Consider the following 15,197-nt stretch of genomic DNA (forward strand, 5'->3'; position numbering starts at 1 on the left):
TGTGCTATCTGCAAGTTGAGTTCTTACTCCAAAAAGAAGCAATAAAAGGCAGATTAAGTTAGGAATTATTTCCTCAGCCATCGCTTTACTAATTTGATGCAGGAAAGACTACACTGAGAAATAATGTCACCTTGCTATAATTGCTCTCTTAGCCTTTTTATGTGTGCTATTCAATGCAGAAAATTATGATGAAATGAACAAACTACTTTGGAAACCATCTATTGAAAAGGGTGAGGCTTTGGTCGCTGGTTACAAGTTGCTTTTCTGTGCTTTCAAATTATTGTAGCTTCTATGACTTCAACATTCAGCTGACCAACTCTTTTATTTACATCTAGCCAAAACAGATAGTGCCTTTAAGGCCTTTCTGGATGCTCGGAATCCCACAAAGCAACACTCTTCTACACTGGAGTCGTATCTCATAAAGCCCGTTCAGAGAGTGCTGAAATATCCTCTGCTTTTAAAAGAGCTGGTGTCTCTGACAGACAACGAGAGTGAGGAGCACTATCATTTGACAGGTAACTTCTTCCTTTCTTCTGCAGGGATGAAGTCAAGTTTTATTTCCAGCCTTTTCTGAAGAGGCAGGTTGCCATACCGGTAGACAGCGCAGAATTCATCAAAACTTAGAATTTCCTCCCTCTCCTCAAAAATAAAATATAGCTTCTTTGTGCTCTTAGCAACAAGTCCTACTCACTTGAGTCCAGCCTTTGAGAAGATGTGCCCAGGATTTGCCATGAGAAATAGGACTGGGGTCTTTCTTTTCAGTTCTTGCACAGGAACATGTTAAGTCATAGTGTTGCTGGTTTGTTTTCTTTAATCCCCACTTAGGAAACACGAACCAAAGCTCTGTCTTGCACTTATTGCTCAGGTGTTGAAATGTGTCAAAGTTTAACAGTCCAACAGAAGGAAATTTTAGTTGTTTGAGGTTTGGCTGTGACTCTTGGCTTGCATAGAAGAGATCTGTGTCAAAGCTTTGCAGTCTTCCCACATTGAAAGACCTGTCTAATATATTTTAGAGCTGATTGCTTTTCTAGTCTCAGTTGCTTGGGACTTCACCCTGGCAAACTCCAGATCAGGTCTGTCAGCACCCAGTGGATGGAAAGTCTAGAGATTTGGTTTATGGGTTGATTGTCATTTTAACAAAATAGATTCAGGAAAAGTACACTGTCAGCAAGAAGTCATGAGGCTGTTACTGAGTTAAAATGGAGCTTCTAATACTGTTCCCTTGCTCTTAGAAACAGGCTGGGCGTGACATAATTGCAGGTCAGGATGGATGTTAAAAGGCTGCACCACTAAGAGCTGGCAGGACTGGAGAAACTGAACACACTTCTCCAGCTCCTTTCTGAATTAACACCAAAGTCTAACAAAATCTAGTGCCATTCTTGCTTAAAAAACAAAATGTAAACAAAACCTGGCCACCACCATTTAATGCCATGGCTACAGTCCATGAGGAACTTGTATAACCTAGCTCTGTATTCCTTTATCTGTTGTATGGTAAGACAAATGCAATGTTTCTATTAAAGCTCATCAGAAGATTTACACTAGTATGGGTGTAGATTATCCTAGAGGTCCTAGTAGCCCGATATATACAAGATTTACAACCTAACCGTGTTTGCTATCATGTTGATAAGAATACTCGTATATCTGGGGGCTCCTCACTGAAATGCCTATTGCAGCCTTTTCAGGTGCTTAAGACACCAGATGAGCATTTATCCTTTACTCTGATCAGAATGCACACCTTCTGCTGTTGCTTTGAGAAAGCACTGATAGAAAGCTAGGACTCTCTTCACTAAACCTTGGGGACACTGCGTCATATTGCCTCCCTCAAGTGGAATTCAATAAAAAAGTCATGTTTAGAAAATACAATTGAATTACACAGTTGTCTATGAAATTTTCAAACCTTACAGAAGCACTGAAGGCAATGGAAAAAGTAGCAAGTCACATCAACGAGATGCAGAAGATATACGAAGATTATGGCACTGTATTTGACCAACTGGTTGCAGATCAAAGTGGAACAGAGAAGGAGGTAAGAGAAGGAAAAATATGTTTTATTCACTCCCAAAGAATTATCCTGCTTGCCCTTGGGTGGTTTATTTTTTCCTGAGGTAATCTGGAGGATTTATTTGTGCTGGGCTTCCTCCACTCTCCTTGAGTATTTTGACTTCCATTTCATATCTCACTGTCAGGTTTCTTTTTGTCAGTAGGTCATGGTAAAATTTTCCGACAGCTGCCAGAGCTGCCTTTTGGACTGACAGGAACTGCATGCAGGAGTAGAGATAATTCTCAGTAGGAAAAATCCTCCACTTCTAAAACGTTACAGAGATTATTCACGCCCCGAGGCATTCAGATTTTTTGCTACAGAGTTCTTAACTTCTTAAGATATTTTTCCACCCATATAAATGAAAATGGCAATTTGAGGGATTTCACATTAAGATCTGTTAACTCTCATTCTCTACACTTCCAGAGCTGAGGCATCCTTGGATATTTATCAGAGCAAAAACCTTTAGTTACACAGACTGTGTGCGTGCATTTCCCAGAATTTGGGCAGCAAGGTCTGAACTTAGCTATTCACATCAAACAATTAGTAAGGAGATGAAATCTGTAAAGGTGATGATCAGATATGAGAAATGTCAGCTCTGTTTTTTTGTCTCCTTATACTAAATGCCATATCACCCTGTTGGCTACATCTTTTATGGAGAAACAAAACTTGACAGCTTGGGAGATTCTTCACAGTGTTACATTGTGTGTCTCATAAAAAAGAAGCCTCAAAGTACAAGACCTCCATTAATTCTGCCATTGGTGGTGTCATTAATACTAACTAACTACTCTATAGAAATTAAAGATACTTACAGCTGATAAGTCAGCCAGTTCACAACTGGCTATATGTAAATGATAGCTCACCAGATCAACTTGATATTCTTCTAAGTTATGAAAAGTAAAAAAAACCTGTCTAGCTTCTGTAACGTGGGGGTTATTACTTCTTATAGTTGTCACCTATTTTAAAAAGGGGATTGATTACTCACACTTTTCCTGCCATAGTGCAGATCTCTCTGCCTTTCTCTCTGTTTATAAATACAGAAAATATAGATCCTTAATAGTTATTGATTTGTATTCATTAATGTTTTACATGTGGATCACAGCACTGATGTCTGTATTTATAGTGTTTCTTTATTATACTACTATTTATCGTATTGTCTACTGTTACAATTTAATACAGGTGACAGAGCTTTCAATGGGAGAACTTCTGATGCACTCTACTGTTTCCTGGCTGAATCCTTTCCCTTCACTGGGCAAAGCAAGAAAAGACCTTGAACTTACAGTGTTTGGTAAGTATCTTCCTTAACGACTCTCTGCTTTTTTAGATCTAAAGATTATCACATTAAATCTTCTCACAAGATGAAAGCTGCCACCTCCTTTCCCTGTTATACCCAGGGTAAACTTACCTCTGGAAAAACGCGTATTTTGTACTATGAGAAAGATTTCCATTTTTGTTTGCTGTTGCTGTTTGCTCTGTGAGTCAACCTCAGCTGCTCTTAAATTAGTGATTTTCAAGAGGCAGTATTCTCTTTAGAAAAATCTGCTGAACCGCACTTTAAAAGGAGGCTGGTGATTTATTCTCCTCTTGGGAATTTAGACGAACCTCTGCTTTACAACTACTGCCTCAAAATCCCCAATCCAGGTCCTGAGAAATGAATGTGAAAATGAGAGTCTACAACCAAGAGCTTTATTTAATTGTATATGATTTACCTAAGTAATTAAGTCTTCCAGTGAAACATCTTAGGCACTTGGGTCCATTTCTTTAACAAGTATTTCTTTAAAGCGTCATTGTGTAAACACCTACAAGAGCAACTCAGGTTGACAAGGGACAAGTTTGTCTTCCTCAGGGTGGCTGTGCACTCCCCTGGGTAGCATGGCAGGTTTGGGGAGCGTGGTGCTTTAAGCCCAGTAAGCAACCAAGTACCATGCAGCTGTTTGCTGCTTCTTCCTCTGCCACATCTTGCTGCTTCCCCTTGTGGGATGGGGAGGAGAAAAGATAACCAAGGGCCTTGTGGATCCAGGGCAAGGAGAGGAAGGGCTTGCTTGCTTGCTTGCTTGCTGATTATGGTCCTGGGCAAAACAGACTCAGGCTTCATCCTAAACATTCAGAACAAAAAATACTGCCATTGCATGAACAAGTGTCAGATGAAAACCTCATTTTTTGTACAGGGCAAACGCTTTTCAGTCAGTTTGCTTATCTCATCCTTCATAGTCTCATGATTACAATAATCATCTTCTCCAAGATAATATTTTCCTTTATTATTACACCTGTAATTTACAGTTTTTCTTTTTTGTTTCTTTCATTTTTTAGTTTTTAAGAGGGCTGTGATACTGGTGTATAAGGAGAACTACAAACTGAAAAAGAAAATGGTAAGTATGGTGTCAGTGGAGTTGGTGGGTGTTTATGCACTGGATCCTCCCACAGTGTGAGATGGGCTGCAGCGGGAGTGACTGCAGTGGAACGCTACCTTCCCTCACTGGGCTGCAATTCTAGATAGCACAGATAAAACAAGGGCTTAGTATCTGGGTATAACAATAAGTGGGATTTTGTTATTTAGTAAGCAGCAGTAGCATCTTGTCCATGTGAGCTGCTCGTCAGTTCTATGAGGTGGCATATAGAATCACAGACTCTCTAAACCATGTCCCTCAGCATCTCCTCTGCATGTCTTTTAAATATCTCCAGGGACAGAGACTCCATCACCTCCCTGGGCAGCCCATTCTAATGTTTAATTACCCTCTCAGTGAAGAATTTTTTTTTTCTAATACCCAATCTAAATCTCATCTGGTGCGACTTGAGGCCTTTCAAGTAGCTGTAGAGAGTGATCACGTTTCCTCTCAGTCTCTTTTTCTCCAAGCTACACAGCCCCAGTTCCTTCAGCTGATTCTTATATGACTTGTGCTCCAGATCCTTCACCAGCTTTGTTTCCCTTCTTTGGACACTCAGGACATATCAAACATTGCCACGTAGGAATCATTAATTCTTTCAGATGCCATTTACGGTGGCCTACCTTAACATAGCTTGTAGGTTCAAGACCTCTGTTTATAGGCCCTCAAGGGAAAGGAAAGGGAAGGAAGCATTCTAAACATAACCTTCTCTGTCCCAACTTACAAAAGTGGAATGCTGAAGTCAAGTAGCAAGTTGCATATCCCAAGTACCAGTGGTGAAGTACTGCACCATGATTATCTAACAGATGGAGGAGCTCTAAAAGTAGCCGTAGCAGCTACACGATTAATGTATTCTGCTAATCAACAGTCTGTGAGTTCCTTCATGGGAAGCTTGTTCCCTAGTAGTACTTATATGCAAAGTATTATTTTTATCCATTAAAAAAGGGCTTTTAAAAGTTGAAGCAATTGCAAATTCCAAAGGTTGTGTCTATCACCATTTCAACTACACTTACAAGCACATATTAGGGTGCTGAAGGAAAAAAATTGTTTCTCTTCAGAGGCGCAGGTCTTTTAAGAGTAACACAAAACAACCCTACTTTTTCTGCTGCCTATTAATATCCTTGTTTTTTCTTTTTTTGCAGCCTACTAATGTTCGTGCTGCACATAATTATGGTGACTTGGATCCATTTAAATTTCGTTGGCTGATTCCTTTATCTGCCCTTCAAGTTCGACTGGGGAACACTGCAGGTAATTCCCTAGCACCAAATTCCTTTAGGACTGAATGCTTCTTGTCTATGTCTCAATGGAGCCTCTGGGAAATGGGCAGGTGGAGAGAAAATACTGTCTACAGTTGTCACTAGACTTAGGGAGTGCAGGCTTGATACATGCACAGACTTTTTTCATGGGGTATGCTGGCTTCTTCCATGAGTTCAGGAAGATGCAACATGATGTGAACGAATGACAGAATGGAATCCTCATTAAAACGACACTATGAACAAGAAGGTGATTTACCACAGCTGAAGCCCTAGTGATGCCTTGATGCTGTGTGTGTGCTGGCCCTTATGTTTTCCCAAAGGTGGGAAAGTTGACTGTAATCTGTGGCAGCAGAGGGCTCGGGTTTATTTTCCCTTTGAATTGATCCATACAGTTCTGTGTTTTTTGTAAAGTGTCACTAAGATGTGTGCAGCAAATACATAATTTGTGTGCCTGGGCAAAGGCCTTTTAAAGCTGGAAGGCAGCCAGGTGAATGTGGGAAAGCAGCTCTCCAAGAGAGAAGTTATCACAGGCAGCACTAGGCTGCTGCAAGAGGAATTCAGGGAACTTTCCTTTGGGTTCCATCTTGGGTGAGATCTGTGGATCTGCCCATGGCTATGTTAAGGCTGCCTTCGGGAAAGGGCAAGCTCTATGCTGATCTTTCTAATGCCAACAGTTTTGTGAACTACATACAAACCTCGAGTTTCCTTCCACACACAGGAACAGAAAACAGCTGTATCTGGGAACTGATCCACACGAAGTCAGAAGTAGAAGGCAGGCCAGAAACAATTTTTCAATTGTGCAGCAGGTAAGCTTTATGTGGAGGTTGCATTTGACAAACCATGTTATTGGACTTAAAAAAAGATATGATTTTCCACTGCGTGACCTTTGCATCAGTGCTTCTAATGCACTTCTCACTCTTTGAATGCAGGCACTATGCCAGCATTTAACTGTACAGAGTACAATTTGAAATAAGAGGGAATTTGGCACAATGACCCAACATCAGAAATCTGCACAGATGTTATGATCGTAAGTTCCAGTACATGGGCAAAGTAACTGTCTTTGTATCGGACTCGGGGTTGGCAGAAATTACCTGCTTATCCAGACCATTTAAGGGAGTGATCCCATGCACAGAAGTTACTTTTCAGGCCATTTCACTAAGGGTAAGGCAACCAAGATTTCCAAATGTGAAGTGTGTGAAATGCCTAACGCCGCCTGAAGATGTGTAACTGCAAATCTACTACTCAGGCTGTTGAAAGAAACCCGCCATGCCAGCGCACATCAGCAGGAAGGAAGCAGGCACATTTTATGCCAGTAGTGTCTTGCTTCAGAGGGGAAAATTTGGTTATCTGTTTTCTTAAACTTGCAGTGACTGTGAGAACAAGACTAACATCGTGAAAGTGATCCGTTCTATTTTGCGGGAGAATTTCAGACGCCACATAAAATGTGAGCTACCCCTGGAGAAAACAAGTAAAGATCGCCTCGTCCCACTCAAGAACCGTGTGCCTGCAACAGCCAAACTGGGTAAGGAACAGGTTCTTAGAGTGAAAAATGGAGTCTGGAGCCCTCCAGTGCTGGCAGAAAGTTCACTTATTACCATGACTATCGTGTGTCTTGTGCCACACCCACAAATCCCCTGTCTTTTTCAGGCTGGGGAGGTGGTAGAGTTTCTCCACAACTCATTGAATGACAAGGGCTAGAAGAGATAAGCGAGCTTGACGTTGCCCCCATGCTGTGATGTGGCATTAGCTCTCTTAAGGGAAGACTTAATAAGGCCCAAATTAATTTTGCTGGGAAGAAACAGCCTCCCTCTGGCATGCAGTATTAATGTTCTTTCTTACGGGTTCCCTTTAGTAAGTCATCCCTAATGACATTTAAAGCTCAAACAACTGGCAAAAGGCAGAAGTCTAGCTTCTTTCAGTTCACAAAATCTGCATTCCATCCCTAATTAAGTACAAGCTTCTGACATTTTAGTTAAATGAGTAGCTACTGACACTTCAAGTTCTCCATCTGATCACTTGTCTGTAAAACCCCCTTAACATCACAGTCTAGGTCCTGCCTGTGGCCTGGCCCTCCAATGCTTGAGGTGCCTGAATCAGTGTTGCTTTGCTGCAGATGTGTATAAACTGTTGCTACAGTCTTTGGAGGATTCTGTATGTATTGCATAGGAAGGCAAGAGCAGAGCCCTGGGGTAGGGAGAATGAAAACTCTGGCAGGGGATGGCGCTGCTGGTATTTGAATGCTGACACATCTGCCCCGGGATGATTAGCAGATGAGACTAGTAGGCTAACTACAAGTGGGCTATTCAGACAGACAGTATCCTCAGCCGATGTTTTGCTGAAAAAAACCCAACCTGCCTTTTTCCTCTGCACAGCTTCCACGAGGTCCTTGAGGGTACTGAAGAATTCACCCAGCAGCGAGTGGAACGGTGAGCCAGGGAAAGGCACCTTCCAGGACTCGGATGAGTGCAGCCTGAGCAGCAGCACTCAGAGCAGCAGCTGCCACACCGCCGACAGCGTGCAGGAGCCCAAACATCCATCTCCCGAGAAACACGCAGCAGCTGACTTTTCTCACGTCCTTGTCAAAGAGTCCGATATTCTCAGTGATGATGAGGACGAGGATGACTACCGGAGCCCAAAGAAGGGCAGCCCTACAAAAGACATTGAAATACAATTCCAACGGCTGAAGATCTCAGAGGAACCGAGTACTGACTCTGAACGAGATCAGGCTGCTGAAAATGAGGAAGGAGATGGCTTCAAGCCAGGAGGGCATCCAAAGCTGGTACGTGGCCACTTCTGCCCGGTGAAGAGAAAAGTCAACAGCACAAAGCGCAACAGAGGAACTCTAATGGCAATGCAAGAACGTCACCAGTCCCTTGACAGTCACTCTGATGCTGCAAACTTGGACCTGAACTCTATTTTAGAGAGAGAATTTAGCGTCCAGAGTTTAACATCTGTAGTTAATGAGGACTGTTTTTACGAAGCCGTGGAGAGGCATGGGAAGTCCTAGCTTGCTGAGCACTAGGCTTCAAATATTCATCGGCAGTCCACATGAAATTCAACAAACTTACTTTGCTTTAAAACTAGTACATTCATGGAAGATGCAAGAAAACTACTATCAGATTTTGTGCACTAATACATTTTATTTCCACAACAACAACTGTAAAGGATTCTTAAGTTATTTTAATTTATTCTGGATCAAAAATAGATTAAGTTGGCCAAGGTCTGTAAATTAGTTCATCTCTTTCAAGCAGTTATTAAGATGATGTAGTGTTCTTGGGGAGGGCAAGGATGGCCTCGTTAGCATTTTAAGTAATGTGGAAAAGGGGCTAGTGAGTGACAGAGGGGATTAGGATCGAAAGTAGCATTGCAAAATGGATTTTTCAATACCTTGGGCATTTTATTTCTTTGGGTTTCACTTTTGCTTTATTTAAAGCAGAATTAAGTTATTTTAATGTGTTTTAGTGCACAATAGTGCAGAAATTTCATTTTTGTAAGTTTCGAGATGCTGTTTATACTTTATACATATGTGTAAATACAAAAACAAAGCTTGGCCTGTAATCTTTTATTTGACTGTATTTTTTATTTTCTCTACCAGCCTGTACAGTAAAAGACAAATAAGTATTGTACTTAGCCATGTTTTCTATTTTTTATCACGCTGCTTTTCTCTAGCTGGAGCTTTAAATCCCAAGTTCTTTGCTTTTCGCATACATGGGAATCATATTAGCAGACCTTGAGGCAATCTGTGCACTTTATCCTCCTTTAAGCCAGTCACTTGAGTATGTTTATACAACAGATCTGGCTTTTATTTTTTAAATTACTGTGCACCATAAGATGGTTCCAGGACAAAAAGAGCACATAAAATCCAAACATTGTCTTACGTGCTGAAGTATGAAAGTATTTTTTCGTATGTTTAAATAATGCACTTCCATCCATATAAATCTCAATGATTTCAGAAGTATTCCAACTGAATTACCTGGTTCTTGGTATGTGTTCTAGCCGTTCCCCTGAAGTAAAACAAACCTGTAGGCACCTGGTAACTGGACTACCTCTTTTCATTTTTGTCTGCAGCTGAACAGAATGAATAAATAAAATGGGAAAACTCTCTCTCCAGCACTTTCTCAAAAGTAGTTCTTTCCATACCTGCAATATATTTAAGGAATACATAAGCCTCTTTTCAATGAATCCAAGCCTCTAGATCAAGGAGTTTACTACTAAAAAAATAAATCAGTCTGCTGCAATTACAGCTGTTACTGGTGACTCTCCTCTTCAGTCTCTTCAGGATGACTGGGACTTAGGTTAAATTCTTCCTCTTCTTTTGCTTTAGCTCTTCTCTGTAATTATACTCAAAAAGGGTTGGGTCTTCATCACACATTTTCCTGTAGGTATTGCAGAGATTTCTAAACTGTGACATAGAGAGCTGGACAGGACGCAGAGTTGGATCAACATCTGCTGTCATCATCAGCTGTTCCGTTCTTTTCAAACGACCATTTTCAGGAAACAAGGTCCTAAAAGGTGTGGGGAAAAGACAAATTCAAATAGTTCAGTTTCCCTTAAAAGTAACAAGATCCTCTTAGGAATTTAATTAATAGAGGTTTACTATGAAGAAGGCCATTATTTTAGCTCTGTCACTCTTACTATAGCTCATTATCTAAGCAAATGGAAACAGAGGAGAGCCCTTTATCTGCAAATGCAAATTATGATAATGTAGGAAAGCCAATACATAACTCATGTATCATGAGTTCTCATACATGAAACTCATGTATGTTCATGGTTCCTAACACTAAAAAGAGCTTTGCGTATGGCTACAGTCACAGAGGCTTCTTAGAAGCAGCCTCCTATTTAGAGAGCAACAACAGATGAAACTGTGCAAAACGGATCTGATCCAAACATCGTGACTTTCTTTCAGGCTGCTTCATTACAATGGGAAAGATATCACTTGTCATTAATACTGTAATTCTAATGCCAGGAAAAGAGCCAAGGAGGAGGAAAGGAGCATTTCATTATCATTCACTTTTTAATACTTAGAAGTTGGAGAATGTGCCAGGAGTCTTACATTTTGTTATCAGTTGTCACTGTTCATAGACAGACGGTCCTATCAGTTCATTTACTCTGTGGCTAGATGCATTAGCACCTCGCTCTCACAAGGTCCCCAAATTTTAATGAACAGTATTAGTTCAACTGATTTTTTTTTTTTAATGTCTCACAAAAACACATACTACAAAGTGCCAACTATTGAAAGGACCAGCTCTCATAAGCAGTAGTCCTCCACCTACAATGGGTCAGCAAGGCAGAAAATTTGCACATGGCTGATGTGCACGTCTCAGTTTTCAAATGAGTAGCCTCTGTCATACATAAGACCTGAAAAACATAGAATCATAGGATGCTGTGCATCTAATCAAATAACACACACCCAGCTGTGTTTTGCTGGTTGGCTGGACAAGCTAGTCAAAAGGCTTTGTATAAGTGATTGTTGGTTCACAGTGAACAGAGAGATATCAAAGTTAAGAAAAGATTTAGAAATGACGAGAGAGGGAACAACCTTGTTTGAAATATGTGCTACTCTAGGCCTTGGTCAGCAAGGTTAAAATTCATCAGCCCTACTTTGATAGCCTTCCTTGAGTTATCATCTCCTTTGATTTGGTAGTTAAGAATGTACCTGAAGCCAAAAATGTTTACACAAACTATGCACTATCTTACCTAAGTCTGTAAACAGCAACTCTTCATGGACTTAACAGCTTAAACATATATGCCATGTCTCTCTCAGATCCCAGAAATTGCACACAAATGTAAACTGATTCTTTTACCTTGTTTTTATACAGTATTTGTGATAGATTAGATAGATATATCACAATGAACTATTATTAATAGCTGCCTTATACACCAAAATTTGCAATTCCTTTTCAGGCCAGCTAAAGCATAAGAGGATTGTGTTTCTTAGCTGCACACTAAGGCTAAAGCAGGATAAGCTGCTAGGGAACACGTGACTTCCAAAAGTTCAGATTCCTCCTCCTTGCCTCAAAAGAATGTAGCGTAATTATTAGCAATCTGAGGTTATACAATAGTTGGGCTTTTTTTTCCCAAAAACTTTGGCCAAAATATTCTACATAATGTAGATAAGCTGATTGTACATGCCTTCTTCTCACACTGTCAACTGAAACCATTCTTTTACAAAAACAGCCCTCACCATACTGTAAATCAAATACAAGTTGACCTAGAGTTCAGATACCTCATTTTCTAACCACCTCCAAATGCATACTCAAACCATAACACTGGCAAATCAGTACTCAGTATACATCTAGTGTCTGCATTCCAGAGGTTAACAGCATTCCCTGCCAAAACGACTGCCTAGCCAAATTCAGCTAGCCAAAGCTGCAGCAGCACGCCTCTTGTCCTAACAATCCTAACATGTTCTGCAATACTGAATGCTGCTTTTCCCACACTGAGTCAGTCAGACACGTGGCTGTGCTGGAGTTTTAACAGGGTCCTTGGTGAACAGACTGCAGGCTTCTCGCAGCAGTTAAAGAACCTAGTAAATTCCCTCAGTAAGGCATGGGAACTTTTAGAGTTAGTTAACAACTCCACCAAAGGGCAAGCACAGAAGTAAGAATTTGACCTTTTGACACTATCCCCAAAAAAGTAAAATTTCCTACAGATGATGTTCTCCTTCTTCACGCTGCCATCTTTGGTTCTGAATTTTTTAACCCAACTAACAAATGCTGCAGATTTTGTAGGGGTTGGTTCATAGAATCATAGAATGGTAAGGGTTGGAAAGGACCTCTAAAGATCATCTAGTCCAACCTCCCTGCAGAAGCAGGTCCACCTAGATCAGGTCGCATAGGAACAGGTCCAGGCTGGTCTTGAAGACCTCCAAGGTAGGAGACTCCACACCCTCTCTGGGCAGCCTGTGCCAGGGCTCCCTCACCTCAGCAGTGAAATAGTTTTTTCTAATGTTTAAATGGAACTTCTTGTGTTCCAGCTTCATCCCATTACCCCTTATCCTGTTGCTAGATGCCATAGAAAAATGGGATGTCCCATTCTCCTGACACCCACCATTCAGATATTTGTAAATATTAATAAGATCCCCCCTCAGTCTTCTCCAGACTAAACAGCCCCAGTTCCCACAGCCTTTCCTTGTATGAAAGATGCTCCAGTCCCTGATCATCTTGGTGGTCTTGTGCTGGACTTTCTCCAGAAATTCTCTGTCCCTCTTGAGCTGAGGAGCCCAGAACTGGACACAAGACTCCAGATGAGGCCTCACCAGGGCAGAGTAGAAGGAGAGCAGAACCTTCCTCAACCTGCTGGCTACACTCTTCTTGATGCATCTCAGGATGCCACTGGCCTTGGCCACAAGGGCACATTGATTCTTAGTGTGCGAGACAAACTATTGGAAAGATAACCAATTTATCCTAGTAACTTAAACAACTTTAACTGCACTAAAAAACCCAAACAGAGTAATTATTATATAATTACAGCTGAGAGAGATTCATATCATACTTTTTTCTCCAGAAACCATTCTGAAATGGAAAGATCTGAGGAACTATGATAACGAATTTAAAAGGGGAAGAACAAAATCAAATGCATAGCTAAAAGTGCTTCTCAACCAATTTAGCAGTAGCTGACACATTTCATTAGGGATGCTTACTCGAGTCCGCGGAAGCAGTATTTTCTTCTAAATTGAAAGACACTTCGTACCACTTTCTCTACCAACTTGAACGGCTGCTGTATCTTTGGTTGCACCAATGGTGTGAAATGTACCACAGCTACATCCACCTATATGGAAAAGAAAGATAAATTTGAGTAGATATATTCCTCTAATATATTACACATTTCTTCTAAGTTAACTGGCTAGAAATCAGGAAACAGGCTGAATACAGGAAGACATCACTGTGACAGGTAACATAGCTGTGCAGTGACTAATGTCATAGTAGTTGAATATAAAGATTTAGCTTAACTGTCATGGACCTACAGAATATCAGTTTTAGTTATCTACATATTTCCAATTAGTTCACATGCCATTAGTACTTAGTTATTTTTCCCCCCATGGCACTTCCTCCATCTAGAACTTCCATGCAATCTGTAAAGCAATTAGCACTTCTTTCTTCAGATCCTTCCACAAGACAATTCTGACATGAAACACAAATTAGGGAATATTCGATATAAAGGCTGAAGGGCAGCTGGAGAAAATTGGTATTATAATTAGAAATCAAAACCATTCCCTGTATGTTTTCTGCTGCTTGAGGGCATTTCTAGAATGTAAGCCAAGGAATTATTTTTCAACATATTAAGACTTTAAAATTCTAGTCTATTGAAAGAAATGGTAGGTAGAAGTCAGTCTGCACTGAGTTTCAGCGACCATACAACTCTGTGTTTACACTGTGTATCACAGTTCATCCAAAATTTGGATTATTCTACAAAGATTTTTTTTTCAAGTTTGTTTTATTCTTTTATAGTTCTAAAATCAGCTTCGTTCACAGAACAGTCACTTTTTCTGTGTCTGAAAACAGAATGAAACAATATCCTCCCTTCAGTATACATGTACGTACATATAAAAACCCAAAAATATGTTATGCAATTACAGAGACAGTGTATGACATAGAAATAACCTGAATCCAGACTTGAGTATTAAAAAATACAGTCTGAGCTAAAAATCCAGTTTTACAAAACATGGAATAAAGCAATTCATCTTCCAAACCAGATACTAACAACAACAAAAGTGAAACATTTCTCTGAGGAGCACACTGAAAATGTGTACAATTTGTTCAAGTTCCGATACTGAATGACTATGAAATTTTTAATCCCCAGACTTCTAGAAATATTCAGTCTCTTATTAAAAAAGTCTGCTAACACATTGGACAATCATTCCTCTTTCGAAAAAAGGTCTAAAACTCAATACTGGTATTCACAGAACTGATTCTCCACATGACATTAAATTGAACATGTGCTATTCCAGACTGAAATAAAAGATACACTCAGGCCAAAGAACAGTGCACCCTAAGTGTACCAATTGTTTCTGAAAACCTATAACAAGAGTACTTAAACAAAATAGAAGGGTTTTTCCTGCTGCTTTAACCTAAGCTGCTTTAAGTCTATGAGTTGTTTGTTATTGTTTTTTTTTTTTACATCAGTTACATTATAGTAACCTTTGACATGGACATATTCTGGCAGAAAGGTGCCATCCATCCATGTTGTACTTTCCATGGGAACAGCTCAGCTGTAAAGACCATCTATCCAGCACAATTGCTTCAACAGCAGAGGTACTACGTTTGCTTTCAATAGAAATAATGAAATTCAAATAAATTAAGTTTTACATGTAGACAGAATTTATGAACCTGAACAAAAATACTGTCTACAGAAAGGAAAGAAAATGCTGATTGACGGTGCTGATGAAAAAAAAACCAGCAAGTCTCTGGTATTAGCACTACTGATGTCAAGTATATGTTACAGACTGTTTTTTTCTCTACTTTTCCATCTTTTCTGAAAGCTAGAGTTCAGAGTAAGAAAGATAGAAAAACCTCAATCTTA

General features: G+C 40.1%; 2 protein-coding genes across 8 annotated transcripts in view; one reads left to right on the forward strand and one right to left on the reverse strand.

Annotated features, from left to right (window-relative positions):
- The window catches only part of TIAM2 (TIAM Rac1 associated GEF 2), a 174,300-nt gene extending 165,077 nt beyond the window's left edge, over positions 1 to 9,223 (forward strand). Inside the window, exons 21-28 of the mRNA XM_061989021.1 lie at positions 336 to 515; positions 1,905 to 2,023; positions 3,215 to 3,323; positions 4,346 to 4,404; positions 5,562 to 5,667; positions 6,394 to 6,481; positions 7,043 to 7,197; positions 8,048 to 9,223. Coding sequence (XP_061845005.1) covers positions 336 to 515; positions 1,905 to 2,023; positions 3,215 to 3,323; positions 4,346 to 4,404; positions 5,562 to 5,667; positions 6,394 to 6,481; positions 7,043 to 7,197; positions 8,048 to 8,682 — 1,451 coding nt within the window. The 3' untranslated portion in view covers positions 8,683 to 9,223. The remainder of the gene's footprint in view (positions 1 to 335; positions 516 to 1,904; positions 2,024 to 3,214; positions 3,324 to 4,345; positions 4,405 to 5,561; positions 5,668 to 6,393; positions 6,482 to 7,042; positions 7,198 to 8,047) is intronic.
- The window catches only part of TFB1M (transcription factor B1, mitochondrial), a 31,464-nt gene continuing 23,888 nt past the window's right edge, over positions 7,622 to 15,197 (reverse strand). For 6 of the 7 annotated variants that reach the window (XM_061989015.1, XM_061989020.1, XM_061989018.1 and 3 more), the window contains 2 exons: positions 13,318 to 13,445; positions 9,236 to 10,180 (listed from right to left, as the gene is read on the reverse strand). In XM_061989015.1, coding sequence (XP_061844999.1) covers positions 9,967 to 10,180; positions 13,318 to 13,445 — 342 coding nt within the window. In that variant the 3' untranslated portion in view covers positions 9,236 to 9,966. Of the gene's footprint in view, positions 8,324 to 9,235; positions 10,181 to 13,317; positions 13,446 to 15,197 lie in introns of those variants that run through there. The other variant, XR_009818103.1, reaches the window with a different exon arrangement.

The sequence above is a fragment of the Colius striatus genome, chromosome 2 (genome assembly GCF_028858725.1).
Source record: "Colius striatus isolate bColStr4 chromosome 2, bColStr4.1.hap1, whole genome shotgun sequence".
In the NCBI taxonomy this organism is placed as follows: Eukaryota; Metazoa; Chordata; class Aves; order Coliiformes; family Coliidae; genus Colius; species Colius striatus.